Raw genomic sequence first — 27,630 nt, forward strand, 5'->3', positions numbered from 1 at the left:
TGAGGTCACACAACGATTACAGTGCCTGGGATTTATACCAACACCTACTATAATGTTCACTAGTCCTGTAGGTTCCCTGAATGTTCAGGTGAGAGTGAAGGTCATGGGTATTGTCTTAGGGTGGTCTGTTCTATCCTTCCTCCTTTGAAGAGATCCTGCAGAATGATGATCCTGGAATTCTTTGTTTTCCTTTGTCTTCCACATTCCTTGACATTTCTTTATTCTTCTTATGGTTTGATCATAGGTTGCTGTTTTTGTCATTGCTGTTGCCATTTTTCATTAAACCAACTCACTCTGGGCCTTAGTCTTTCCTATAAGCCATATTTGTCCTTGCTTATATGGTTATTTGGAATCTATAGGACTGCCTGCTTAGCCAACCCCCTACTGGGAACTATCTACTCCCTTCCACATGCAGGGTTCAGTGGGGCGGTCATGCTTGTACTTTAACACCATCCCAAGCCACAAAAGTTTCGTCTGGGAGTAAACACAAGATCCCAACTGGATCAATTAGTTCCTCCCAGGAATCTCATTTTGGAAGACAGAACTTTTTATTTAAAAATGACCAAGGTACTGACACACACTTGAAGCTGTCTGCTGAGCCTGTTTTCCATTGTGAGGCAGCAAGTTTGTGCACAGACCCACAGTAAGAGCCAAGACAGAGATGAAGATGGCTCCATGTTAACATGTGCTCTGAAAAGAAGGTGCCAACCTCCTCTGCTGAGACTCCCCACAACTCCCTGATTCTTGCCACTCCTGAAGTTGGAATTTCATGATTTCCAATAATCCGTCTTCATTGTTCAAGCTAGCTACATTTATTTACCCCAGAAGAATCTTAGTCAATTATGATACTGATTTATAAGAAATAATTTTTATCTGTTCCCCATCCTTGTCCCAGGCATAGCTCCTAAAACTCTAGGAATTTCCTAAGCTTGCAGAGCAATGGTGTCTTTTCTTACATTAGTGACATCTGGATAGCCCTTAGGTAACTCTTGGATGGATGTTTGCTGCCAGGGAAACCAATTTGTGATTAGCCCATTAGAACTTTCGATCCTACCCCCAACCTCCTGGGAAGGAAGAGGGGCTAGAGACTGAATTCAGTCACTAATGGCCAGTGATTTAATCAACTGTGCCTGTGTAATGAAGCCTCCCATAAAACCCCAAAAGGAAAGGATTCAGAGAACTCCAGGTTGGTGAAGGTTGGGAAATGAGGGGAGGATGGGAGGGCCAGGAGACGGCATGACATTCCCGGCCCTTCCCCTAACTTGGCCCTGTGCATCTCTTCCATCCAGCTGTTCAGGAATTCTCTCCTTTTATAATAAGCTGAAAAGAAAAGTGAAAGTCGCTCAGTCACGTCTGACTCTTTGCGACCCCATGGACTGTCCATGGAATTCTCCAGTATTTGCCAGAATACTGGAGTGGGTAGCCTTTCCTTTTTCCAGGGGAATCTTTCCAACCCAGGGATCGAACCCAGGTCTCCTACATTGCAGGCAGATTTTTTTTTTACCAGCTGAGCCACAAGGGAAGCCCAAGAATACTCGAGTGGGGAGCCTATCGCTTCTCCATCAGATCTTCCCAACCCAGGAATCGAACCGGGGTCTCCTGCATTGCAGGTGGCTTCTGTACCAACTGAGCTGTCAGGGAAGCCAACAGCTCAGAACTCAAACCAGTGGAAATGCTACGTGTGGCAGGAGTCACTCGTAACACACTGCTCAGGAGGAGGAAGAGATCATTAGTTATCCAGCAGTAAGCTTGAAGTCTCGTGCGTCTCTTCATAAGCTGGCATCTAGTAAAATGTTTCCTGAGTTCTGTGAGCCAGTACAGCAAATCAACGGGCCCTAGGGAGGAGGTCACTGGGACCTCTGTTCTACAGTCAGTTGGTCAGAAGCACAGGTGATAACCTGGATGAGGGACTGGGGTCTGCTGGGGAGGGGCGTGGAGTGGGAAAGTCGGCAGGCCCAGCCCTTAAGCTGCGGGATGTACCTGGAGACAGCGTCAGAACTGAGATAACTGGCTTAGTGACATGGAAAAAAATACATCTGAATTGAGGTCAGAACCGTACCAACCTATATGCCTTCCTTTAAAATTAGGCTTCATTACAGACCTTTCTAGGCGGCCACATTCGTTTCACCTTAAAATTCATTTAGGTCTCCCACTTGCCCTCCCACTGTGTTCATTAGTGAAGTGTGATTAGAGTTCTGCCATTTAAATCTTTCCACTCCTCTTACACCATCTCTCCTTTAGAACTCTGTTCACAACGTTCTTTTTTTTTCCTTTTGAAATTTCCCTTTCTCGCATCTGCAGACTGTAAGTGTGGCCGTAGCACACAAGAGTCGGGAGAGTTGCAATCCCCTCTTCCAGGGCTGCTTCCTTTCAGTTCTGACACCAAGTGAGAGGTTTGCTGTTAACTGCATGAGACTTCCAGCTGCCTGCTGGATAACTAATGAGCTCTTCCTCCTTCTGAGCAGTGTGTTACAAGTGACTCCTGCTGACACGTAGTGTTTCCACTGGTTTGAGTTCTGAGCCTAATGTAACTACAAGGTGAAGACTTCATACACCTGCTGCCAGACTGTAGGTTGAGAAGACAAGGCAGAAAGATCTTTAAGCTGAATGTTTGGTTTCAGTGGAAGAGGAAGAAGATGCCAAGACATGTGGGAGACAGACTCCACATCCTCCTGGCTGCTCAGGGAGCCTGGCAGGGAAGGAGTCTCCACTGGAGAGATGTGGGGCATTGGAACGGAAAGGGTGCCTTACGAAAGGATGTGTCGCAGATAAGGAGGAGGGATGGATTAAAATGTCTGCAGCCAGAAAAAGGTAATCTAGGAAAATTATCTGATGATGTTCTATCCTCACCAAGTGACAGTGACCACAAACAGAAGAATGGCAATACAGAGGAAAAAAAAAGATTTTAAATTGATAATAAAAGGGGATGGTTAAGTAAATTATGATATATACAGAGTAGAATTTAACAGAACTATCTAAAGTCACCTTATAATTTATGCCAATGAAAACACTGCACAGTTTACTAAGTTCAAAGGCAGGTTACAAAACAGTATCTTCTGTGAGATCCAATTGCTGTTAAAAAGACACACATACAAACTTCTGGTATACTGCTTCTTAAACTGTGAGATGTATGCAAATCTGCCTATTCACTGAATCCAGGAGTCTGGTTAAAATTCTAATTCAGTAGGTCCAAAGTGAAGAGGTTTGAAATCCTGCATTTCTGACAAGGTCCTGGTTGCTGTTGGTGGTCCTATCCACCACATGTCATACCAGGGATAGACAGCAAGGTATTAGCAGTGAGGTTTAATGGGGATGAGACTTTAGTTTTCTTCTTCCCTTGTATCTGTCTGCTAATTAATTTGGATTACAGAAGGAAAATTAATGTACAAGTATTTTTTTTATGTTATGAAAAGAAAAAATTCACCTACTTTAAAAAGAGAAAAACAGGTGAAGCAAACTATGTGGTCATGAGAGATATAATAAAATTGCGAGAAGGAGCCTCTATAAAATTCATGCAAAGAAGGAAATGTGCGTGCCTCAGAAAGGCTGGGATGGGGACAAGGGGAAGTGAGGACACTCTGACAACAGCTCTGTAAGAATTCTAGAGCCACAGGACAGCGGTACGAGAAAACAGAGATGCTGGGATCTGTGGTAGAAACACATACTTTACACAGAAAGGAAACTAAAAGGGGAGGCCTTGCCGCGCCGGGCAGGTGCACACGGACTAAGGGATGTGAGAGCAGAGCTTGTTCTGCCCTCTCCAGTCTGAAGGACATTCTCTATGAGGAGCGACAAGTGAAATCTGGGCGCAACTAGAAAGCTAATAGGCTGCAGAAAGGCAGGTCAGAGGCTATGCCTAAAGCCAGAATACAGTAGAGCTGGCTGATTTCCAGGAACGCCACATGCGTGGTTGGACAGAGCAGGGTGCCCTAACTCACAGGGCTTGGGTACCAGAGCACGTGTCCCCAGAAGGCTGCAGAGAGCAGCATTTCTTTTCTACAAAAGGTCCAGCCTGAGTCAGACCCCCAAGAAGGCATTTAAACTGTCTTTCGTGGTGACAGCAGAAGTGACAGGGGTGGGTGGTTATCTCTGTTATTTGGCACAAAACACCAGGTGACAAGTCACAGACCTCACAAGGCATATCCTCACCTAGCTATCAGCATAGGTGGGGATGAAATTCAGGTGCTCCGACTCCTTAACCCACACCAGGGCTGATCGGAGATGGCATGTGCCATTTATTATCAGGCAATTGCTTTGTGACACTGACATGCAAATAGATGTCAAAGTCATAAAGTGGTATTCACGCCATCAGAGTTAACCAGAGTCCCCAACAAAACGTGGCAGAGAGCTAGCCATCCAGGCCAGAGTCTGCCCTCTGCTGGAAATGACTGTGATGACTCGGATAAAAGGGAGGAAAAGGAAATCTCAGGAACAGAGAGAGATCCTGCTACTCCCAAGACCCCACCCACATCATGCGGAGACATAGGAACTCACAGAACGGTCAGTGGATGTAGCATACATCATCTCTACATACGTGGTGTTTAATGATCTCTGAAAAGCAAATCACTAACTGCCACCAAGAGCAACGCGCTACTCCCTTCTTTCAACCCTTTCGAGGGTTTTTCACTGATCCATTTTTGCTCTTGCATTCACAGAGAAATAGGAAGCATTTTCTAGTGAAACCTAGTCAGGGAGCTGTTTGACCACAAGCAAGTGAGAAGTACTGGCTCATCCTACGAGGGGCCGAGAAGCCCCAGGAGGACAGGCAGCAGGGTCCTGCTCCCGGCTCAGCCCCAGCCGGCTACATCTCTCCACACATTGTCGTGTCTCACTCACACTCTTATTAAACCGAGTACAACTGTGATATTGTGCTATAAGAAAGAGCTGCCTAGTCTTCACCCTCCTCCCGTTTCTTGCATGAGAGCTTTAAAAACATTTGGAATTTATGACTGATGGGGTAAAGGTAGCATCTCTTATTAAATAAAGTCATGTCCACTTGTGGGAGAGTAAACTTAAGACTATGGACTGCTGGAAGATTCTACAGAATGAGCGACAAAGCTATTCTAAAGTGCTGACTGTTACCATTCCTTTTTCATCCTATATCCTAGAATTTCTTTCAATAGTTTTGAGGGTCACTTTAACTTCTTAGGTCTCAGGATAAGAAAATGTCAGTGAAAGTGATCTGAAATGAATCCCAACTGCTCTTCTCAGAGAAGTAAATTGAGTGTGAAACATGCCACATGCATGGTCAGTGCCCCTCGACCATTGTACTCCAGGGGCACAGACGTCAGCTAAGATCAGGGGCCTCCCTAGTCTGCATCCAGCCATGACCCCCGCCCTGACGACACTGGTCTAAATGGCCCCACGCTCTCTGTCCTTCTCACTGCCTCCTGACTTGATTTTCTTGATCAAAAATGCCTTCCTGCTCTAAGACTTGCTAGTTCTACAGAGGCTACTGACTAGAGTCTAAATTCTCAGGCTCTATCAAAAACCCCAAGAATCTGATCCTCACATACTCTGCCAACCTAATCCTTCACTCTCTACCTTCCTCTGTCCCAGCCACACCTACTTACACACTGCCCTCCAGAATCACAGGCCCAGACTGGCCCGAGACCTTTGTTCAGGTTGTCCCCTCTGCCTGGATTCCTTCTCCCTCCATACCAGTCACTGCCGGTCTTCTTCCAGTTCCAGCCCCTCTAAGAAGTACCCAGGAGGTTCTTCTATTCTCCTGGGGGTGGTCCCTCCCTCCCAGCCACATTTATTGACTGATACTCCTCTGTCCGGCTATCTAGAAAACTTATCTAGGTAAATAAATAAATGTTGACCTCCCCTACAAACCTCCAGCTCTGGTGAGCACTCTGCTCTCCAGGGTGAGGGCAGGGAATAGACATATGTCACCAGCCCTGCCCACATGGAGCTCGGGACGCCCGCATACTTACGGTTTCCACAGTTGAGACCACCAAGGCCGAATGGGCAACTGTGAGTTGACAGGAAAAAAAAGAACAAGAATTAGTTTCAAATATCAGAAGAAATTACTGAGGCAACTTACCTACATAACTTCTAAATAAGGTTTGGAACAAATTCGTCAGAATAAATGAACATGCTGCCTACCTCATACAGGTTTCGTTTTCAAGCCTATATCCATCTTCACAGGCTGAAAGAGAAAATGAAAATCCATGATCGTGTCTATTAACTTATCTTGGCCCAACTGATGGTTAATAAAACTGGCCACCCTAAAATTCACAAGAATGTTCTAGAACCAAAAGGCTACAAAATAGCTTTGTTGTAGGTTATTTAGTTGCTGAGTCATGTCTGACCCCAACCCTATAGACTGTATGCCAGGCTCCTCTGTCCATGAGATTTTCCAGGCAATAATACTGGAGTGGGTTGCCATTTCCTTATCCAGAGGATCTTCCTGACCCAGGGATTGAACCTGTGTCTCTTGCATTGGCAGGTGGATTCTTCACCACACAGCCACCCGGGAAGCCCACAAATAACTTTAGAATTATCTAAAACCTGGCCTAAATACTGCTGCCAGCTCAATCTTTAATTTTATCAAAAAGACCCCAAAACTTAACCTCTTAGTGATTCTAGCTTCTCAGCTATAAAAAAAAGGATAATAATAATTTTTTTTTATAGTTTCTTGGAGGGGATTAAGGAAAATAAGGCATGCAAATGACTTACCACAGGACCTAGCATGCAGTAACCACTAACTGTAATTGTAACTATTATCTAACATTTGCAATTATTTTTGGAAGTTCTCTGTGGTCCCTGAGTAACTTCCTTCCATAAACAAAAGATAAATGCCTCACCGTCTTTAAGTCAAACCTTCTTTAACCTGCCGTTGGCTCTGTTAGCGCCCTTCCATCAGGAAGTGAGAAAGCCATGGTCCATGGTCAGTTTCCATAAGAGAATGCTCACCCTGTGGTCTGTGTAGTGGATTCTGGACATACCTAGCTGAGCCCTAATCAGCACATCACACAAGACTATAGCTTTGAGCCCTCTGGCACTGCGGCTTATAGACCACTGCTTCACTGAAGGCTGTGGGCCAGTCATTCCCCTGCATCAGCAGTTCCTGCACTGCTCTGATTACGGAACATTTTCAGCACTACAATAAGCTGATAGAACATCACGAGCCCTAACATGTGCTTGGATGAAAGTAGATAATAAAAAATAGCCTCTCAGATAAATTCAGTGCTGCAAGGAATGACAGAAATTTGACTCATTGTTAATGTATGATATACGCTGCACACAAGAATCACAGTTAAGTAAAGGAACATAGCACAGAGCAGTAATCTCTAGACAGACAGCGCACACACTGATGGCAACGTTTGAGTGCCAGCAGCACGTGGCTCAAAGGCTGCAGGCCCCACAGATTGAGAGATCGCTCACAGACTTCCCTTCAAGAATCGGTGCGTCCTAACATTTAACTACGTGGGCTTCCCAGGCAGTGATAGTGGTAAGGAACCTGCCTGCCAATGCAGGAGACATAAGAGACTAGGGTTCCACTCCTGGATCGGGAAGATCCCCTGGAGAAGCGCAAGGCAACCCACTCCAGTATTCTTGCCTGGAAAATCCCATGGAAAGAGGAGCCTAGTGGGGCTACAGTCCACAGGGTCCCAAAGAGTCGGACATGACTGAAGCGACTTGGCACGCACACATGTAGACGTGCTTGATGTTGTTCTATTTTTCACTGTTAGACACTAAATGATTCTAGCATCTATTTTATTGTCATAGACTATTGACATATCACTAGAGTCTTACAGAATGGTGTGGGAAATACTGTTCTAAATAACCTAAATTCTCTCACAGCAGATCATGAGAGCTGTGAGCCTGCACTGCACTGTTTCAGCTCCCCTGGATTCACTTCTCCTGAGCTACACTTGCTTTATTAAAGGCAATCTTTTAGTAGCAGCAGCCCCAGGCATAGCCTAGGGTATTTATCACAGGCTATCATGGATCACATTGTGGACTTTCCAGAGAAACTTCTCTTGGGTCCCAGGATCTAGAAAAATGGGGATGGTCCTAAAGAACTATTTATTTTATGGTTACTATTTTTTTCCCCCAAATCACGTTTCTCTCTTTGCCTTAGCGTCCCAGATGTTCAGAACTCGAGTGAGTGCCTATCTTTACCAAACAAGTGAGAACTTAGGGTATATCTTTTTGTATGTTCATGTTCCTTCTAACCTCAACAAAGTAGTCATTGTATTTCTCCTTCAACCTTATTTACCTTTTAAATTAAATCTCATTTTGTTACAGTGAATTTTCATTAGGTGCTTCAAATCATTTTTGCAATAAGTTTGAGTATGATCATCGGAGAAGGCAATGGCACCCCACTCCAGTACTCTTGCCTGGAAAATCCCATGGATGGAGGAGCCTGGTGGGCTGCAGTCCATAGGGTCGCTGAGGGTCGGACACAACTGAATGACTTCACTTTCACACATTGGAGAAGGCAATGGCAACCCACTCCAGTGTTCTTGCCTGGAGGTCCCAGGGATGGGGGAGCCTGGTGGGCTGCCATCTGTGGGGTCGCACAGAGTTAGACACGACTGAAGTGACTTAGCAGCAGCAGCAGCAGAGTATGATCATACCCATTTCAGGAAGGAGGAACCAGGCCCCGCGCCCAAATCTTTGATGACTTTGAGTAGGCCTCACGTAGGGGTGGGTGGGTGTGGGTGTGGGTGCCTTGCTGAGTTGTGTCTGACTCTTTGCAACCCCATAGACTACAGCCCACAGGCTCCTCAGTCCAAGGAATTCTTCAGGCAGGAATACTGGAGTGGGCAGCCATTCTCTTTTCTAGAGCATCTTCCCCACCCAGGGATCAAACCTGAGGTCTCTTATGTCTTCTGCATTTCAGGCAGATTCTTTACCATCTGAGCCACCAGGGAAGCCCTTACTCAGGTGGACCTTCTCTAAGGAACAAGCAGAGCACTCCTGTCTCCCTGGAGTGGAAGTGCCATGCCTGGCAGTCCCCACACTACAGCTGGGTCATGGGAGCAGGGAAAGCTGCCCTTGGGTGACCCTTGGCTCTGACTGCAGGGCAGCCACACAGGGACTGGAGATGCCCATGACTCATCCCCACCCATCTCAGCCCCAAGGCAGGTTGATGTCACACTAGTCTGTTCTGTTCTGAACATTTCTTCCTGGAAAAGTTTTTACATCAGCTCTACTGACCCAACCCTCATTTGCTGGGTAGGAGCTTTCCACACCATGGCTGTCATCCACCCAGATGTAAGGTCCTTGTGTTGTCCTGTCTGTGAGCTGATGGGCTGGGCTGTTTTCACATAGCTTCAGAAGTGGCCTGGCTTCCTGGTATAATGATATTTCCTTAGTTCAGATGGGCCCATTCAGTCATTCATCAAAGACCGACTGCTACCATGGGCCTGGTACCATGGGCTACCATGGGCTGCTCTCAGGCTCTGGGAGGGAAGCCTTGTCACAGGGCACTCCAGTGGGCCTGAGGACCCAGCTCCTCGTCTCCACACCCTAGAGTGACCCTGACCCACACAGCACTGAAGATGAAATCAATGTGGCAGTATTCATATATGCCCGAAGTGGGCTCCCCCTATTGATATGAACATAAGCACATTCAGGCCTTCTGGCCTTTTAACATAAAATCAGTACATGGTAGAGTCTTTAGGCTTTTTTGCTCCCTTGCAGGAAACCAAATCAAGACCTGCCAACCTTGTCCTATCATATTTGCTGCCTATCGTCCATTTGTTTCTTCAACAGACGTTTGTGGAACCCCACAATGTACAAACATATTCTACAGACAGCCACCCACTTCCCTGGTGGCTCAGACAGGAATGAATCTGTCTGCAATGCAAGAGATCTGGGTTCGATCCCTGGGTTGGGAAGATCCCCTGGAGAAGGGAAAGGCTGCTCACTCCAGTATTTTTGCCTGGAGAATCCCATGGAGGCGTGCTGAGCAGCGCTGTGAACTTCACACATCAGCCTAGACCTCACTGCGAAGTATCAGTCACTTAGCAGTGTTCAACTCTTTGGGACCCCATGGACTGTAGCCTGCAAGGCTCCTCTGTCCAAGTATCTGCAGTCTAGTCAGAGGAAGAGACTTGCTAATGGGTGGTTGGGATCCATCAGGATGTCTGCATGATGGAAGGAAGCTACAAGACATCTATCGGAAGGACACCTACTTTAATTTTACATGAGGCTTTGAAAGTCTGGTAAAGACATTTTATGTGAGATAGTAGGAAGTATGTGTGTGTGTGTACAACAAAAAACAATATGCAGTTGCTAATATGCAACTGTTAATTGTAGAGATTTAGAAAACACACACCCACATGCCTTTATCCTCAGTTTACACCAGGGATTTTACCCACATTTGAGGTGTCCTAAAGAGAACTCCTTTTAACCATCCCTGTGCTCCAGCACCAATGGCCAGAAGATGTCACTGTAACCCCTCAGAACCCAGCCACAGGTCTGTGGCCCAAGGAGCTCCAGGATCCATTCATGGAGCCCTGATTGTCACGGATGAAAATCTAACCAACAGGATGCCGCAGAAACCAGGCTAAGTAGGGCCTTGGCCGTAAGCCCAAAAGCTAACCACAGCTTCCTTATTCCGATTCTTGGGTCACTACTTAACACACATAATGTTGCTGGTGCCTGTGTCCCTGCAAATGGTAAATCTTCGGCAGCTCTGCTATTGCTAACGCTAGTCTGTAAGCGACACAATTAGGAAATTGTGGACTTGCCCAGAGAGGTAAATGACTTAGGCCAGTCAGAAGCAGAGGTGGCAGGGCTACTCTTGAGACCACCTGAAATTGCACAGGCCCTGTGCACAGAAGCCACCACTCCTTGGCCCCAGCACACGTGGATGTCAGCAGATGTCCCCTGCCCGCCCGAAGTGGGCTCAGTGCCCCAGTTAAGACAGGCCAGGAGCACTCTGCATGAAACCAGGTAAGAAGGAACTAGGAAGCAGCATCTCCACATCAGAGTGGTAGACTGGCGGGGTGCTGAGCAGTGCCCTGAGTGTCAGCATCAGGCCCGCTGCCCCAGCGTAGGCCCCTTCTCCAAACCCTGCTCAGGGCTGCATGCAGAGCCGAGAAGCTGCACTTTTAAAGTACCTAAGTCAGAGGGTCCGAAGCTCAGGATACAGCACTGCCCTGAGATGCATTTTTATCCTCTCCTCTAACAGGAGGCCCTGACGGAAATAAGTGGCATGTCACCTTCCCTAGGACACCGTTTTCACTCAGATTCCAGTACATCTGTCACTGGCAGGTGTTGACTGAGCAGGAAAACTGGGCCACACACGTTCTCATGTGATGCGAGGCCTAAGGCTACATGACACCTTTATGTTGCCAGTTTTCCTGTGACTGTGAATTGCAGCAGGCTTTCATAAGTCAGGGTATCCAGTGCTCTGGATTTTAATACATTTTATTTTAAAGCAGTATTCGTGCACTGTATTCACTGAACAGCCCATGTATGAAACTGGATGAATTTAATCCTCACCCAAAGGTTAGCAGAATCAGGTTTCTGACATAAAATCTTTTAAACCAGAACCCACTGGTTCAATAATAACCTGGGTAAAACACAAGAGCAAATGCTGATGGCTTACAAAGTACCTCCATAACCACTGCCTCTTTAATTCCTAGAATATCTGATGAAGCCTCACTGCACCCACTGCACAGAAGAGGGAACTCGGGCTCAGCGAAGCAAAGTGACTTGCCCGAGAGAGGACGGGCAGGCAGAAGAGGGTTCTGACTCAGGTCTCCCAAGCTGCCAGCTACTGCTAAAGGGTACACCCCTGCCTTCATGCTGGTATTTCCATTTTAAAAGATTAGCAGACAATAGAATAAAGCTTTAGGAATTAAAACAGTAATTTTTCTAACTTCCTTTAAGTAGGAAAAAAAAGAAAAGGCCTGGCCACCCCAGGCATTCCATTCTTTTTTCTTTTCCTTTGAATCTGATTGGCCAGACTAGTGCGCACCAGTCAGAGATAATGCTATTATTCCAAGGAGATAACAAATTCAACCCTGCTGGGAGCCAAACAACCAGGACCAGTTACCCCCAGATTAGAACAGTCACCCCCAGAGCAGACAGAGGCCCCTCCCCACCATCCCTCGGGCCCCAGGGCCCCAGACCTGCTGCTACCTCGACAGGAGTGGTCCATCTTGTTGAACTGGAAGTAACCAGACTTGCACTGGCACAGCGCGACCCCGTCCAAATCGGTGCAGATGGAGGTCTCCTTGTCACATTCTGGAGTCTTCCGCTTGCACAAGCTGCCCGCTGAAATGGAAAAACAAGACACTGAAACAAAACAAAACCTCCTCCATGTCAAACACTTAGATGCATGAACTTTCTATTTCAAGAGGCTCAGAGAACAGTTTCCAAAAGAGCCTGCATGAAGTGCACTCCTCTCAGGGGGCCCTTCTGCACTGCCTTCTTCCACTCCTTCCCCGGGGCTGGCCCAGCCTGTTACTAAAAGTTTACACAGCGTGCCACAGGGAGAACGCAAACCCAGAAGAAATGGGGTGGCATCCCCAACTCCAGCATCCCCTGCAAATACAGCCCCCAATAGGTGGGGTCCTCTGCACCTTCTCACTCAAGGGCTGCAGTGGAGAACCAGCCCAAACCCAGAAAGCATGCCCCTGCCCTCTCAGGGAAGAAGACCTGTCTCAGCCCACTGCTGCCGAGTAGACTCGAGAAGAGGAGTGGAATGTAATCTGGGTATCTGTGCTCCGTCACTGTCCGCCTCCCCTGCGCCTGGGGCTGGCTCGGCTCTGGGTGGCCAGCACCTGGTGGGACTGGTCACACACTCAGGCTTGACACACACATGCTGAAGGTGGCACTCGACAACCGGTTACCGGGCCGAGAGGGCGCTCACCCTTCCCTGCTCTGCCTCCCTCACTTTAGCCTCAGTTCTTCTATGTGTGCATATCCACCTGGCTTTGTCCAGCCCTGGGCATGTGGGCCATGCTCATTTCAAGGACGACAAAGAACTCTTTCATGATCATCAAAGAGCATTCACTGAGGCGCGTGTGGCCCTCTGAGGTTGCACACAGTGAATCCTCGCTTGGGCTGTATGTGGCAGGCCCTCTGTGAGGCTGTAAACAGCAAGCCCTCTGTGAGGCTGTAAACAGCAGGCCCTCTCAGAGGCTGTATACAGCACGCCCTCTGTGAGGCTGTAAACAGCAGGCCCTCTGTGAGGCTGTATACAGCAGGCCCTCTCAGAGGTTGTAAACAGGCCCTCTCAGAGGTATAAACAGCAGGCCCTCTCAGAGGCTGTATACAGCACGCCCTCTGTGAGGCTGTAAACAGCAGGCCCTCTGTGAGGCTGTATACAGCAGGCCCTCTCAGAGGTTGTAAACAACAGGCCCTCTCAGAGGTATAAACAGCAGGCCCTCTCAGAGGCTGTATACAGCAAGCCCTCTGTGAGGCTGTAAACAGCAGGCCCTCTGTGAGGCTGTATACAGCACGCCCTCTGTGAGGCTGTAAACAGCAGGCCCTCTGTGAGGCTGTATACAGCAGGCCCTCTCAGAGGTTGTAAACAACAGGCCCTCTCAGAGGTATAAACAGCAGGCCCTCTCAGAGGCTGTATACAGCAGGCCCTCTCAGAGGCTGTAAACAGCAGGCCCTCTCAGAGGCTGTAAACAGCAAGCCCTCTGTGAGGCTGTAAACAGCAGGCCCTCTGTGAGGCTGTAAACAGCAGGCCCTCTGTGAGGCTGTATACAGCAGGCCCTCTCAGAGGTTGTAAACAGCAGGCCCTCTCAGAGGCTGTAAACAGCACGCCCTCTGTGAGGCTGTAAACAGCAGGCCCTCTGTGAGGCTGTAAACAGCAGGCCCTCTGTGAGGCTGTATACAGCAGGCCCTCTCAGAGGTTGTAAACAGCAGGCCCTCTCAGAGGCTGTAAATAGCACGCCCTCTGTGAGGCTGTAAACAGCAGGCCCTCTCAGAGGCTGTATACAGCAGGCCCTCTCAGGGGTGTAAACAGCAGGCCCTCTGTGAGGCTGTAAACAGCAGGCCCTCTCAGAGGCTGTACACAGCAGGCCCTCTCAGAGGCTGTAAACAGCAGGCCCTCTCAGAGGCTGTATACAGCAGGCCCTCTGAGAGGCTGTACACAGCAGGCCCTCTCAGAGGTGTAAACAGCAGGCCCTCTCAGAGGCTGTACACAGCAGGCCCTCTGTGAGGCTGTGCACAGTGAACCCTCTCTCGGGTTGAATGGGTTGTATACAGCAGGCCCTCACGAGGCACTAACCAGCAGGCCCCTTCTGAGGTTGTACACAGCGGACACAGTGAGGGTGCTTTTACCATCTAAGATAGGTCTGGACAAAAAGCACACGTAATTGGGATTTACAGACAACAGAACAGAAACATAAATCAAGGGATAGTGGAGAGTATCTTATTTACACCATTTACAGACTGACGTACACCGCTGGTTTTGGTGGGTGTGAACAAGTTCAGCGTGGGGACAGAGCTGAGCAAGGGCCACGGGTGCACACCGGGCAGCGAGGTTTGGGCTCCCTTCTCCCACCTGAAGGCCACCACCACCTGATGCAAAACCCAAACCAGGTGCCTGCTCTTCACGCGGCAAAACTGCGCCCCTCCCAAGCTCAGGCAGGCTCGTGTGACCCCGGACCCCCCCAGGGACCCCGGCATCTGCCCCCTTGTCTGAGTCCTGAGAGCTGGGGGCCTATGGGTGGCTTGCTCACAGGGAGGTTAGCTTAGGACACAGCTTCAGCTCTCGGTGCTGAATTTCCTGTCTTTATCAGTGGAAGCTGGCGTGCTAAATCAGAACCCTATTTGTGTGTGTGATAGAATTTCCTTTGTTTATTGTAAAAGGTTTGCATTTAAGGGAGAAAAATGAAAAATGGAAAATCTCACCAAGCAAACTGTGAAGCTGGCACAGAGGGCGTACGAAAAGGCCACAATCTCTCATCTAAACGTTTTGAAGTCTTAACATAAAGAAATACCTCCAGCACAAAAGGCAATTCCAGGCCGGTACTAGTTTGTGCAGCAGCCAGTCTGAGCTGCCTGGGCTGATTAGATATTTTCTGGAAGCCAATGTCATGTTTTCCCTCTGCCCTGCCCGCAAAGCCCGCCTGCGGGCAAATACCACTTGCCTTGCTGAAGCGACTCTGCCCTCAATCGAAGCAGATTCCCTCGAAGGCAGGCGAAGCTGGCCCTGGCTTTGTGACGGAGGGGTTGCTGTCCTACAGATTTTTAATATTTTGTCATCAATCCGTCAAATAGAACCACATATAATGCAGTTTTCATTTTAAGCCTGGCGATGTGATTTTTCTGCATCCACAATTCCCATGGTCCTTCCTGGGCATAACATCCGCCAAACAGACAATGAGAACTGATGTAAATCTAAGGCTGGGGCACTCCTCTGGGGGGTTTCCAAGGACTCGAAACCTCTGGAGAGATGAGAGCTACAGTTCTTTGAAAGGCGAGGAAGTAGATGTTTTGTGAATTGAAAGGGAAAATCCCGCCCATCCAATGGCAGCATCCAGGGTAGCCCACGGCCTCTCATATGCTGGGAACAACCAGATGACAAAACCTGACCGCTTCTGCTCATCCAGCCCGACTCTCGAGCACTCAGAGAGGTGAGTGAGACACCAAACACAGGCTGGCAAAACCTGGAGAAGCCCTGGGAGGGCAAACAGAGAAGGGAGGCCGGGTTCAGCCAGGAGGCTCGGCTGTCTTTGATCTCAGGGGCTCGGAAAGCAGAGTCAAAGAACAGGCACCAGCCCCTGTGTGGGCAGAAATATATGGGAAATCTCTATATCTTCCTCTCAATTTTTCTATGAAACTAACACTGCTCTAAATATTTTTTTTTAAGTCTTTAAAAAATAAAAAGCATGGGACTTTGGCAAGGAAGCAAGGGAAGACAGGAGATTTCCCATAAGCAGCTGGAAGAAGGAGGGCCACAGCATGAGCAGGGCAGCCACCGGTAGGGCCTTACAAACCCATATATCTGGCCACTTGATTGGCAAGACATGAAATGTGTTCACTGAGGACAAAGTAACCTGATACAATGTTGACCATGCAGAACACACAGCATACGTGTTTTATGAACTGAAAGGTGCCCTTCCCCTTTCTGGGAAGGAAAAAGCAGGACCTTTGCATCACTGGCAAGAAAAAGAAAGCCCAATCAAAGAGTTCCTGCCTCAAAAGGTAGAGCACAGTATGAGAGGGCAGGAACTTTTTAGCTAATTCCCCAATGAAGCTGAATGATAGCAACTTCAACTCCAGAATGTTGGGCTCTTTCCTTTTTCCTTCAAGTGAATAACTAGCCCTGAAATGGGCCAAAGCTCTAGCATTTATCCCAGAACAAAAGGTGAGCTCCCAGCTCTACAGAGCACAGTCCACAAGGAGGGCTTTTAGGACCAGCTCTTACAAAGCTCTGGCCCACCGGGAAGGTCCAGGATCTGCTCGCAGACAGAGCGCCAAACCTGCTACCTACAGTTGAGCATCTGGGCACCAGATGGGGAGGCTGACTCTGACTCTGCGTCCCTCACCAGTCCTGTGTGTAGTAAAATGAGCCAACCAGAGCCAGCTCAGACCACTTATGAGACGCAGCGGGGGCAGGGCCCCCTGCATGAGGAAGCACTTTTGATGCCAGCAGAATTTTCCCATCCCAGAGGCGAAAGCTCCCTTCCAAGACCCAAATTTGCCTTCCAAACTTGTTCCTAATCCCTTTATTCATCTGTTTCACACCAGATGCTCTGTAGAAGCTAACAGATAAAGAACAAGAAAAGAGAAATCACGGACGGCACCATGAGCTGTCTGGCCTCTAATCTTCATCTATGTGTCTGTGCATTTAGAATCTGCAAACAAATACACAGGAGGATGGGAGACACTGCGCGTGCTGTATTTACCTAACGGCATGTCATGATGACGGTTTCGGGCAATTGACAAGTGTTGTACATTCTGTGTGTGAATTCTACCTCCCCAGAGGGAGGGAGCCTTTCAAGGGAAAGAAGAGTGATTTCTGCTTCATTACATCTGCTCCTACATCCCTTCCAATACCAACGCTGTAGAGGAGAAACAGAAACAGCATGCCAAGGACTGGGAGACTTCAAGGCTGTGTGTACAGGATTGTGTGTGTGTGGGGCGGGGGGCACATGTACACAAAGATATACACACACAAAGCCCTTGTACTTAATGCCCATTTCAAAGACAGGCCAGCTCTATGACAAGTTTCTTGGACCTGCACCCAGAAGGCCTTACACTTCTACCCTAGGTCTGTGCCTAACTGGATGGGGGGGTCCTCCCAGAGGGCCCCTCTCTTACCTCTAAAGATCCGCCTCTGAGACCCCAAAAGTTGGCAGACCTCCGCAGAGGCCCAGCAGGAGTTGACGCATTTCTGCATCCTGTCGGCCAGGTCGAACAGCGTCACGTTGGAGGCCAGGGAAAAGGTGGCTTGCAGTGACATCACCACAACACTGGACTCCCTACAGGCAAAGTATGCATGTTTTAATCATCCTAACCTGATATGTGGGTCCCAGGATTTTTGGAAAATGAGTGTCCTCCCCATTCTCCAGTGAGGGCCTGGGAGAGCATGAAGGTTCTGTGACCTTGGCCTGGGATCACCCCTCGTAGCCTACAATGAACTGACCTAACTCACAGATAGGTCCTCTTCCAAAAGGTTCTCCATGAGAAATTACATTACAGTCAAAATAGGGGCCAGTTTTGTTGCCATCACACTTGTTAGAATATCCTCCCCTTTCTATAGGACTGGTCCACAAACAAGTACATATAATCCTGCTACTTACCTAGAAACATGAGCTGTGGATCGGGTATAACCAGGTAATGTTGAGAAACACACATTTAACTGAAAGGAAGAAGTTTATCATTAACTGTAAGTCAGACAAAAAAAGCCTTGAACCTAGAACCAATTTCCTATTTTCAAGATCAAACAGGCATTCTCCAGTCATGGAGTTACCAGCAGGCAGCCTCACACAGGAGTGGTGCCCTTCTTTTGTTCCTTTCTTAAATGCCTTTCTGCTCTCACTCTGTTGTTCCATGAGCACAAAGGGAGAGAGGCAGATAGTAAATCAGTGAGGGGAAACCTTGGCAGGAAATGATGTTCAGAATAGCGCCCTTGGATGCAAAACATCTTCAAAGGAGCAGATCTCATCTAAGACCCAGGGTTTCAAAAAACCTCAGAGGCAACTGTTTATTTGGACTTTGCACAGTGAACAAGACTTCCTGAGAAGGCTGGGTTCCTTTCAGCTCCCTCAGGTCTGGCAGGCCTTACACAGACCCTTCGTAATCTACAATGAGTTGACCTAACTCACAGATAGATCCTCTTCAAAAAGGCTCTCCGTGAGAAATTACATTACATGGGTCAAGAGCCCTTTTGTTGAGAGCAAATTAAGAGTGACTCCCTGTGTTTGCTTTGTGCCCTTGGAAAGAGCAGAAAACCCCTGTGGGGCATGATGTACCATGCCTGCCTCCCCACTCCGCCCATAGCATGAACTGGGGCTTGGGGCTTCCTTCCATGCAGCTGAGGGTCTCAATACCTTGACCAATGCAGTCTACCTGTCTTCAAAGCGTGTGTCAGACATATCTCATCCTTCACAAGATGGATTCAGACACAGGATGCTATCAAACCCTTTTTGTCTTTGTATTAACATTGCTTTATATTCATAAGGCAATGATGTATTATTATTAAATTTTCTTTTTCCCCAGGAAAAAACAGAAATAGCATATTTCAGAACAGAGCAGCATCTTGGGAAAGGCCATTTGAGTCACAGCCTAAATCCTCTCTAGTCATTCCCTAAATCTTTGCTATTTCTTGGGGGTAGGGATGTCACATCACTAATAAATTATATGTTGATACTGGGTGTGTGTGAGTGTGTTGCTTCAGTCATGTCCCACTCTTTGTGACCCTATGGACTGCATGCAGCCCATCAGGTTCCTCTGTCCGTGGGATTTTCCAGGCAAGAATACTGGAGTGGGTTGCCGTGCCTGGGTTGCCCAGGAATCAAATCTGTGTCTCCTGCATTTCCTGCATTGACAGGCGGATTCTTCACCACTGAGCCACCAGGGAAGCCGGTTGATATTGGGTAAAACTGAGCAAAGCAGATGGGTCATTGAGGACTGTGTAATGGGAAGGACTATATCTCTGCAGGAGGTTCTCAGCCCCTATACTATCTTAGAAGGAAATACTGACCTACAGCCCAGCAAAGAGGCAGCTGCAGTAGGGTGCCAAGAACACTCACTATAGGGTTAGTAGACATAAAACCCTGCCATTTAGTAAAGAATTTGACCTTAACCAAAGAGAGGTCCAGCCCTTGACTCCTAGAAGGTAATCTCTAATCCTTTGGAATGTCCTGCCTTTGTAGATCTGGAAGCCCTGGCCACTCCAGATAGTCTAATAGTATGATTTATGCTGGGGGTTTTGAGTTACAAGGTACCAGCTGGACCTCCAGAGGGGCTAGAGACTCAGGTCAGGATTACAGACAACTATCTGTGTTTTGGCTTCAGACACCAAGGCTCGGTGAGTCTGCCTGGTTGGCGATGCTCCATGAATACTGTATACATCATTGCCGAGAGGAGTTAACCCTGTCTACGACCTCACAGAGAGAGGATGACTGGAATGAATTTGAAACCCTTCTGGACTTTGTCCCATGCATCTCTTCCCTTGGCTGTTACCTGGCTCTTTCCACTGTAATAAACCCTAATGTTGAATTTAACAACTTTCAGTGAGATTTCTGAGTACTTCTAGTGCATTATCAAAACTGTCTCTTGGAGATTCCTGAACTCACAATTGGTATCAGAAGTGACAGTGGTCTAGCGGATTGTTTCCTAACTTTGCACCTGCTCTGTGTAATCTCAGGCAATGTCATTAACTTCCAGAGCCCTCCAGTTTTCATCTGTAAAGGTGTTGGCAATACCTCCTACAGGAGGCAAAGTGCCTGCTACAGAGTAGATGCTCATACAGAAAGGGAACTGGAATCTAATTTTTACACAAATCAAACCCATGGTCTTCTAAAATCTTATAGGTTTTGGCTAATATACTCTTACCCATAAAGAACAAGTAAAATTAAAATCAGAAATCAATCTCTAAAACTTATTTTAATGGCAAATTTCAAGTTTCTGAGCATTAACTCAGACTCTGGTAGCAGCTGAGAAGCAAAATACTGTCTGAGCTTCATTTCTGACTCTTCTTCCTTCCTCTCCATTTTTACTTTTTTCCTGACAAAAAGGAGGAGAGGAGGGAAAGAAGAAGAATCAAAGGCCCCCAGATAATCCATTCAGTGAATTCTCAACCCTGGATAATGGGATTAACCTCCACCTTTGTCATTCCCTTGAGAAAAAGCATCATTCTCCCCAAGTTCTGCTGCTGCTGCTAAGTCGCTTCAGCTGTGTCCGACTCTGTGCAACCCCATAGATGGCAGCCCACCAGGCTCCCGTCCCTGGGATTCTCCAGGCAAGAACACTGGAGTGGGTTGCCATTTCCTTCTCCAATGCATGAAAGTGAAAAGTGAAAGTGAAGTCGCTTGGTCGTGTTCAACCCTTGGCGACCCCATGGACTGCAGCCTACCAGGCTCCTCCATCCATGGGATTTTCCAGGCAAGAGTACTGGAGTGGGGTGCCATTGCCTTCTCCGCCCCAAGTTCTGAGACACACACAAAAAAGTCACATAGCAGGTTAACAGCAGATGGGATGGCAGGATTCTCTAGGTCTTTCCTCTTTACCAACAGCTCTTACTAGTGCATGTCATCTAAGTGTGTGACATGGAAAAGAAATAAATGCCAAGGCATTGATAAAAGCAGTTCAGGAAGACACATTAGAAGAAATGCTTCTACCAACATCACTAGTTCTCAACACCTCCCTACTATTTCTGAGAGGCCTTTAATTTTACCCTGACATTCGCCTTTCAAGTATGATAGAAATGAAGATACAGGTGATCCTCAGGAAGTTTCCACTCTGAATAAAATCTGTTCTAGAAAACAAAGGAGTAGCAGGGAGATGCCTCTTGGGAAACTTACCATTTTGGTGATCTCATTTTCAACTTCACGGAGGTCTGAATGTTTTTCCACAGTGGTATTAAGAAATGTTTTCTTTAGTTTAAACTCTGTCACGAAGGTTCTAACTGAAAATGAAAACATAACCTGTTAGACCTCACAAGGTCAACCTGCACAAGTGTGAGCATCTATAAATCTCAGGGCACCCAGCTTTCCTCCACCTCCCAGGATGCTCTCTAAACATTTCTTTCTCCTGGAGGGTGGAGACCACCTCTCCCTCCTCAGGGCTCCTCTAGCAACATGAGCACCTACTCAGTTGAGCTGAAGGCTGAGACTGAGCAGACCTCTGGGTGAGAGGCTCCAAGGAGCCTTTAGCCTACGTGAGCACAAGCCTTCCTCACCTCTCCAGTGGGCTCTCACACCTTGGATGCTCAGTGAAGCTGTGGCAGAGAAGAGAGGTGAGCTAAGGACACAGTTCAAGGAGGAGGGGAGGGAGACCTGGGGCTGGAAAGACTTGTCAACCCCTATAAAGCTTTGGATGAAGCAAAGTTCTTGCCTTCTAGGTCTTTTATCAAGTTAGTAAGCAAGCCCTAACTTCAAGGGTGTGCTCTGATTTCCTCTTCTCATTAGTCACCTCTATCCAATCCCTATTCCTCTTGCTCAGAGGAAATGTCTGTTCTATCACTGATAAAAGAGGCTTCCAGAAGCTGGGTTACTTCCCAGGATCACCCAGCTCCCAAGGGCCAAAATTAACATTTAACATCACGTGCGTCCATGTTCCAAGGTGTTCTACCCCCTAAACCCACAGACCCCTGAGGAATCCAACAGTCTAAGGGCAACTAAGTGGCTGCAGAGAAAGGTGTCAAACATCTGCAGCAGGACCCCACCCCAGGGAGCTGTCAGACTCCATGATGATAAGCTGTATATGAAAACAACCCATATTCAAGATACCATTGGGTTCAGACACAAAAGCATGTAGCCCCATTTTCCAAGGTCCATTTCACTCCTAAAATAAAATTCCAGTTAACATCAATTTGTGCTGATTGGGCCTGAGGGGAATGGAACTTACAAATGGGTAGGCAATCAAAAATTAGGGTAGCCTGCCTTATATCTGGTTCTTATCTTCCTTTAGATTAAATTCTTATCTCTCCCTCTGGACAAGAAAAAAAAAATCTCAACACAGAAACCCATGAAGCTGCTCTTTCACAGAAAGCTTGCCTGCTGAATTAAGAAAAAGGCCCACAAATGAGCCAGGGAAAACATTTAACATCGTATACTTACTGTCTAAAGCCCTTAATCCTTATTTAACATCTTTTTGCTTGTTCTACAGTTCAGTGAAGCCAGCTGCTTAGGACTCTTTCTGAGCAGCAGGGAGCTCTTTGAAAACATTCTTGGCCAAATGAAAGCGTTTCAGCACACTCTAATTTGCATGTTCCTCTGATGTTTATGAACAATGAAGCTAAATGACTTGAAAAGGGAAAGATGATTGTTAACACAGTAAGCGGCTCTCCTCCTGATCCACGGTGCCTGTGGGACACTCCACACACAGGCTTCCAGAACAGTCCCCCCACTCCATCCTCAGGTCTAGGTCTGCACCCAGACTCTCTGTGCAGAAACACACATATGGTAACCGGCAAGTACAGATCTCTTCTCAATCAGCGCAGTAAACATGGCCTCTGCATCCGTGTGAACGTGAATAAGGCTCCACAGTGTCCCCCAGGCATAGTCACATCTTCACACTGCAGTTACATCATCTGGCTCTAGGGCAATTTTTTCACTGGTGATTTACTCTTAAAAGACCCATAATTATTGCTCTGTATTCAGAGTAGTTTATCACTTTCATTGCTTTCAGTTCTGGTCCAAGAGATTAGAAACCTAATGTCAAAGGACACCTCCCATCTGAAGGATCCTACCACTTCCCAAGCTTGCTCAAATACATTATTTTATTTGCTCTTCATAATATCCTTGAGTGGGAAGCAGAGCAGGTGGTAATCTGATTTTACAGATGAGGAAATTGAGGCTCAGGGAGTCATTGTGCTGTACATGCTGACCCTGGAACTGGAAACCTGGCATTTGAGTCTCTGGGCAAGTATACTTTTCCATACTGTTTCAAAATAAAATCATTTCCGTCTCCATTCTTAAACAGAAAACTCCTTGCTTATTTCCTACAGGGTGCAGCTAGGAATAGGTTACGAGCATGTCTTGACTTTGACTGATGTCTATATTCTCAGATTTTTCTACCTTAAAAAATAACACTTTGACTTGATCCCTGTATTTTAAACAATTTTCAAATTCGACCCTTATTTTAGTAGGGTACAAGTTGCTGAAATACATTTCTAGCCCCAAGATGCAGCTACACCTGCCTGGGGTGCCACATCAGCAAGTCCAACTTTCAAGTTCCTAAAATGCTCCCCTTGATTAGTAATGCAGCGCATCAGTCAGCCCATCCTCAATACTGAAGCCAACTCTGGGCTCTAAACTTTTTTCTACATAAGGTCAGATATGCAACCCTAGACAATCATGCCCTGTTTCCCCATTGCTGCTTCTATGTTCTATAAAACTCAGTTCAGTTCAGTTGCTCAGTCATGTCCAACTCTTTGCAACCCCATGGACTGCAGCATCCCAGGCTTCCCTGTCCATCACCAACTCCCGGAGCTTGCTCAAACTCATGTCCATTGAGTAGGTAATGCCATCCAGCCATCTCATCCTTTGTCGTCGTCTTCTCCTCCTGCCTTCAATCTTTCTCAGCATCAGGGTCTTTTTAAATGAGTCAGCTCTTCACATCAGGCGGCCAAAGTACTGGAGCTTCAGCTTCAGCATCAGTCCTTCCAATGAATATTCATGACTGATTTCTTTAGGATTGACTGGTTGGATCTCCTTGCAGTCCAAGGGACTCTCAAGAGTCTTCTCCAACAGCACAGTTCAAAAGCATCAATTCTTCGGCACTCAGCTTTCTTTTGGTCCAACTGTCACATCCATGCATGACTACTGGAAAAACCATAGCTTTGACTAGATGGACCTTGGTTAGCAAAGTAATGTCTCTGCTTTTTAATATGCTATCTAGGTTAGTCATGACTTTCCTTCCAAGAAGCAAGCCATCTTTTAATTTCATGGCTGCAATCACCATCTACAGTGATTTTGGAGCCCAGAAAAATAAAGTCTGTCACTGTTTCCATTTTTTCCCCATCTACTTATGCCATGAAGTGATGGGACCAGATGCCATGATCTTAGTTTTCTTAATGTTGAGTTTTAAGCCAACTTTTTCACTTTCATCAAGAGGCTCTGTAGTTCCTTTTTGCTTTCTGCCATAAGGGTGGTGCCATCTGCATATGTGAGGTTATTGATATTTCTCCCAGCAATCTTGATTCCAGCTTGTGCTTCATCCAGCCCAGCATTTCCCATGATGTACTCTGCATATAAGTTAAAAAAGCAGAGTGACAATATACAGCCTTGATGTACTCCTTTCCCGATTTGAAACAAGTCTGTTGTTCCATGTCCAGTTCTAACTGTTACTTCTTGACCTGCATACAGATTTCTCAGGAGGCAGATAAGGTGGTCTGGTATTTCTATCTCTTTCAGAATTTTTCACAGTTTGTTGTGATCCACACAGTCAAAGGCTTTGGCATAGTCAATAAAGCAGAAGATGTTTTTCTGGAATTCTCTTCCTTTTTCAATGATCCAACGGATGTTGGCAATTTGATCTCTGGTTCCTCTGCCTTTTCTAAATCCAGCTTGAACATCTGGAAGCTCATGGTTCATGTACTGTTGAAGCCTGGCTGGGAGAATTTTGAGCATTACTTTACTAGCGTGTGAGATGAGTGCAATTGTGCAGTAGTTTGAGCATTCTTTGGCATTGCCTTTCTTTGGGACTGGAATGAAAACTGACCTTTTCCAGTCCTGTGGCCACTGCTGAGTTTTCCAAATTTGCTGGCATATTGAGTGCAGCACTTTAACACTCAGTAAAACTCACTCTTGCCCAAAGTAGCTCCAAAAGAGTGTTCCTCACATGGTTTGTGAGGCCCTGTACTTCCCCAGTCCATGAATTACTTTCCCTTTAATAAAGGACATCAAATTCGTTACCAAATTGTTTTAGTTTTGTCATTTGACACCACCTTCTTAAAAAGTCTTGATGATCCTCCTCAGCTCATGGGCAGTAGAAATCACACAAATAACAATTTCAAAGGATACAGACATTTGTTCTCTCAAAAAAGCATTTACTAAGAACTTTTTCTGTATTAAATACAACAGTAAGAGATTTAAGATGATTCCAAGTTGTGTCACTGTACCTGACAGTTCCCTTATCCATCTTCGATAACCCCATTCCTCATTTCTAATTTCTTCTAGTTCTTCACTGAACTTGGCATTCTAACGCAGGTTACACACCCTGGGTGCAAGAAAGTTCTTAGGACAAACACAGCCTTGTGTGACGGAAGAACTGTGGGCTGCAAACCTGGCCTCTCACAAAGCAGTTACAGAAGCTGGGCCACTGGTTACTTTGCAGGGCCTTAGTTTTCACTTGGGTTGTTTGCTTTTTAACCTGTAAAATGGAGATTATATCTAAAACCAACCAGCTTCCTGGACTCTATTAAATTCAAGGTCAAAATGTGACAAATTGTATGATACAATTTTGGCAGTAGCTTTGTAAAAATGTTATCTACCTGTGGACAAGAACATGAAGATAGTTTTTAAAAATGAAAAGTATGTGCGAATATGGTAGGACAATCAGGGTTTTATTCTCTTTTTTCCTCTCCCTAATTTTTTTCTTTTTTTTTTTTTTTTTTACTCTTTGGTTGAACTATCCTTTTGATCTTTTTTCCCCCCTAACCGTAGGGTAAGAACATTAAGCAAATAGTGTTTGCATAAATGATGGCATATTTATGCAGTCACTACAAAGTCTGTATAATATTTTTAATAACATGAAAAATGTTTAAGACATAAAGTTTGTACAAATACCATATGACTTCCAACTGTATAAAAATATAATGTACACTAAAAAAAGACTGCAAATAGAGTGCTACATCTCTGAGTGGTGGAATAATAGTATCTTCTACTCCTATATTCCTTCAGTTTATACCTTGGGCAAATATTGATTTTGATTAGGGAGAAAAACAGTAAATGTTATTTTGCAAAATACATTGTAGTGCAGAGAAAATTCCAAGACAGACGAGCTCTCTCACCCAAATTGCATATCCCTTTTTCCAGCTGGTACCCCACTGGGCATCTGCAGGTGAAGGATCCCTGAGTATTGTTGCACGTGGCTAGGGGTGGGCAGGGGTTCGAGAGGCATTCGTTCACATCTGTGAAGGAGGGAACACAGGACCACAGTGAGTCTGCAGCAGGCAGCACACTCATAATCTGGTATAAGGAGCACTTCCAAGGGCCAGATGGCACTGGATGTGGAGAAAACCAGAAACGAGTGGATGCCGCACTTGTTCTCAAGGGGCCACCAGTCTACTGAGGGTGGGGGCAGCCAGGGGTACAAATAAATATAAATATAAGGCAGGATTTGAAAGTACAGAGAAAGTAAAGGAGGTAAGTATTTTGATGGGAGAGAGAATTAAGGACTGTTTCAAATAACATCTGGACAAAGACTGGAAGGACTTTAATAAGCAGATGTGGGTAGGGGGATTCTAGGCCAAAGCACCAACACAACGAAGGTCAGAGCAGTAAATTGTGGGAGTTTTCAGGGAGCCGTGGGTGGTCCAGGAATGCAGAGTCCACAGAAGGCAGCCGGACCGTGGTGGCCTGTCAATGTCACTGTCTGACATTACTCTGCAGACAATGCATAAGCATTCCAAACTTCAAGTAAGCAGGGTATGAATTTAAAAATCTTACTGCCCTATGTTTTGGAGGAAAAGGAGCCTACTGCCTGCCTCAGTGTGGCACTACATTATAGACCATCGCAGATGACTTTTCTTCTTACCCACACTGCAGTTGTCCCCTTGCCAGGCAGGTGAGCACACACATCGGTACCCAGGATGTGTGGTGAGATCCACAACGCACTTCCCATCATGAAGACAAGGGTGAGTGGTGCAGCTGTTAACTGAAAACACATTTCCAGAATAGAGCGGTTAATCACACAGCAAAGGTAAAAAGGCAGCTCTAGGTAAATATTTAACTCTCTCAGCTAATATTTGATTCTTGCTTATTTCTGTGTACTTGCCCTGAAAAGGCCGTACTACGAAATAGAATGGGTTCCCGGAGGTGCAGAAGAGAAGTGTGGGGACTGGATGCCAGCACTGGCTGTGTACACACAGGCATATTAAACAGCTGGATCCCTGAATACAGGCGCTGGTTCAAATCTGAATGCTGCTTACAGATTCCTGAGCCTGGAAATGATGACATTGCCTTGGGATACTTAACAAATTTTACTTGAAACAATGCCTATTTAAAACACACGTTAAGGGGGACATGACACCTGATCAACTATCCTCCCTGCTCCAAGTTTTCTCTTTTCCAAAGATCTCACACTATAAACGGGTCTCCAAATAACTATGCAGTTGTTCAGAAAAAAGCCTGCAAATGAGCACTCTCTTCACACGGTGTGACCATGAGCCCATCTGACTCCGCCAGGCCCTTTCGAGGCCCAGGCCCCACTGTCCTCCTGGACTGCCGGCTCCTGGGGCAGTGACCACACTCTCTGCTTTGGTCTCTATAACTGGCCTTGTCACACTTGTTATACCGTAAGTGC

General features: G+C 46.6%; 1 protein-coding gene across 1 annotated transcript in view; it reads right to left on the reverse strand.

Annotated features, from left to right (window-relative positions):
- HEG1 (heart development protein with EGF like domains 1) overlaps positions 1-27,630 on the reverse strand; it is an 83,772-nt gene that overhangs the window by 17,129 nt on the left and 39,013 nt on the right. The window contains exons 8-15 of the mRNA XM_005201440.3: positions 26,863-26,982; positions 26,117-26,236; positions 20,964-21,067; positions 17,739-17,797; positions 17,257-17,417; positions 12,112-12,246; positions 6,112-6,154; positions 5,940-5,977 (exon numbers count right to left, since the gene is read on the reverse strand). Of these exons, the coding sequence (XP_005201497.1) occupies positions 5,940-5,977; positions 6,112-6,154; positions 12,112-12,246; positions 17,257-17,417; positions 17,739-17,797; positions 20,964-21,067; positions 26,117-26,236; positions 26,863-26,982 (780 nt within the window). The remainder of the gene's footprint in view (positions 1-5,939; positions 5,978-6,111; positions 6,155-12,111; positions 12,247-17,256; positions 17,418-17,738; positions 17,798-20,963; positions 21,068-26,116; positions 26,237-26,862; positions 26,983-27,630) is intronic.

This window comes from Bos taurus, chromosome 1 (genome assembly GCF_002263795.3).
Source record: "Bos taurus isolate L1 Dominette 01449 registration number 42190680 breed Hereford chromosome 1, ARS-UCD2.0, whole genome shotgun sequence".
Classification (NCBI taxonomy): domain Eukaryota; kingdom Metazoa; phylum Chordata; class Mammalia; order Artiodactyla; family Bovidae; genus Bos; species Bos taurus.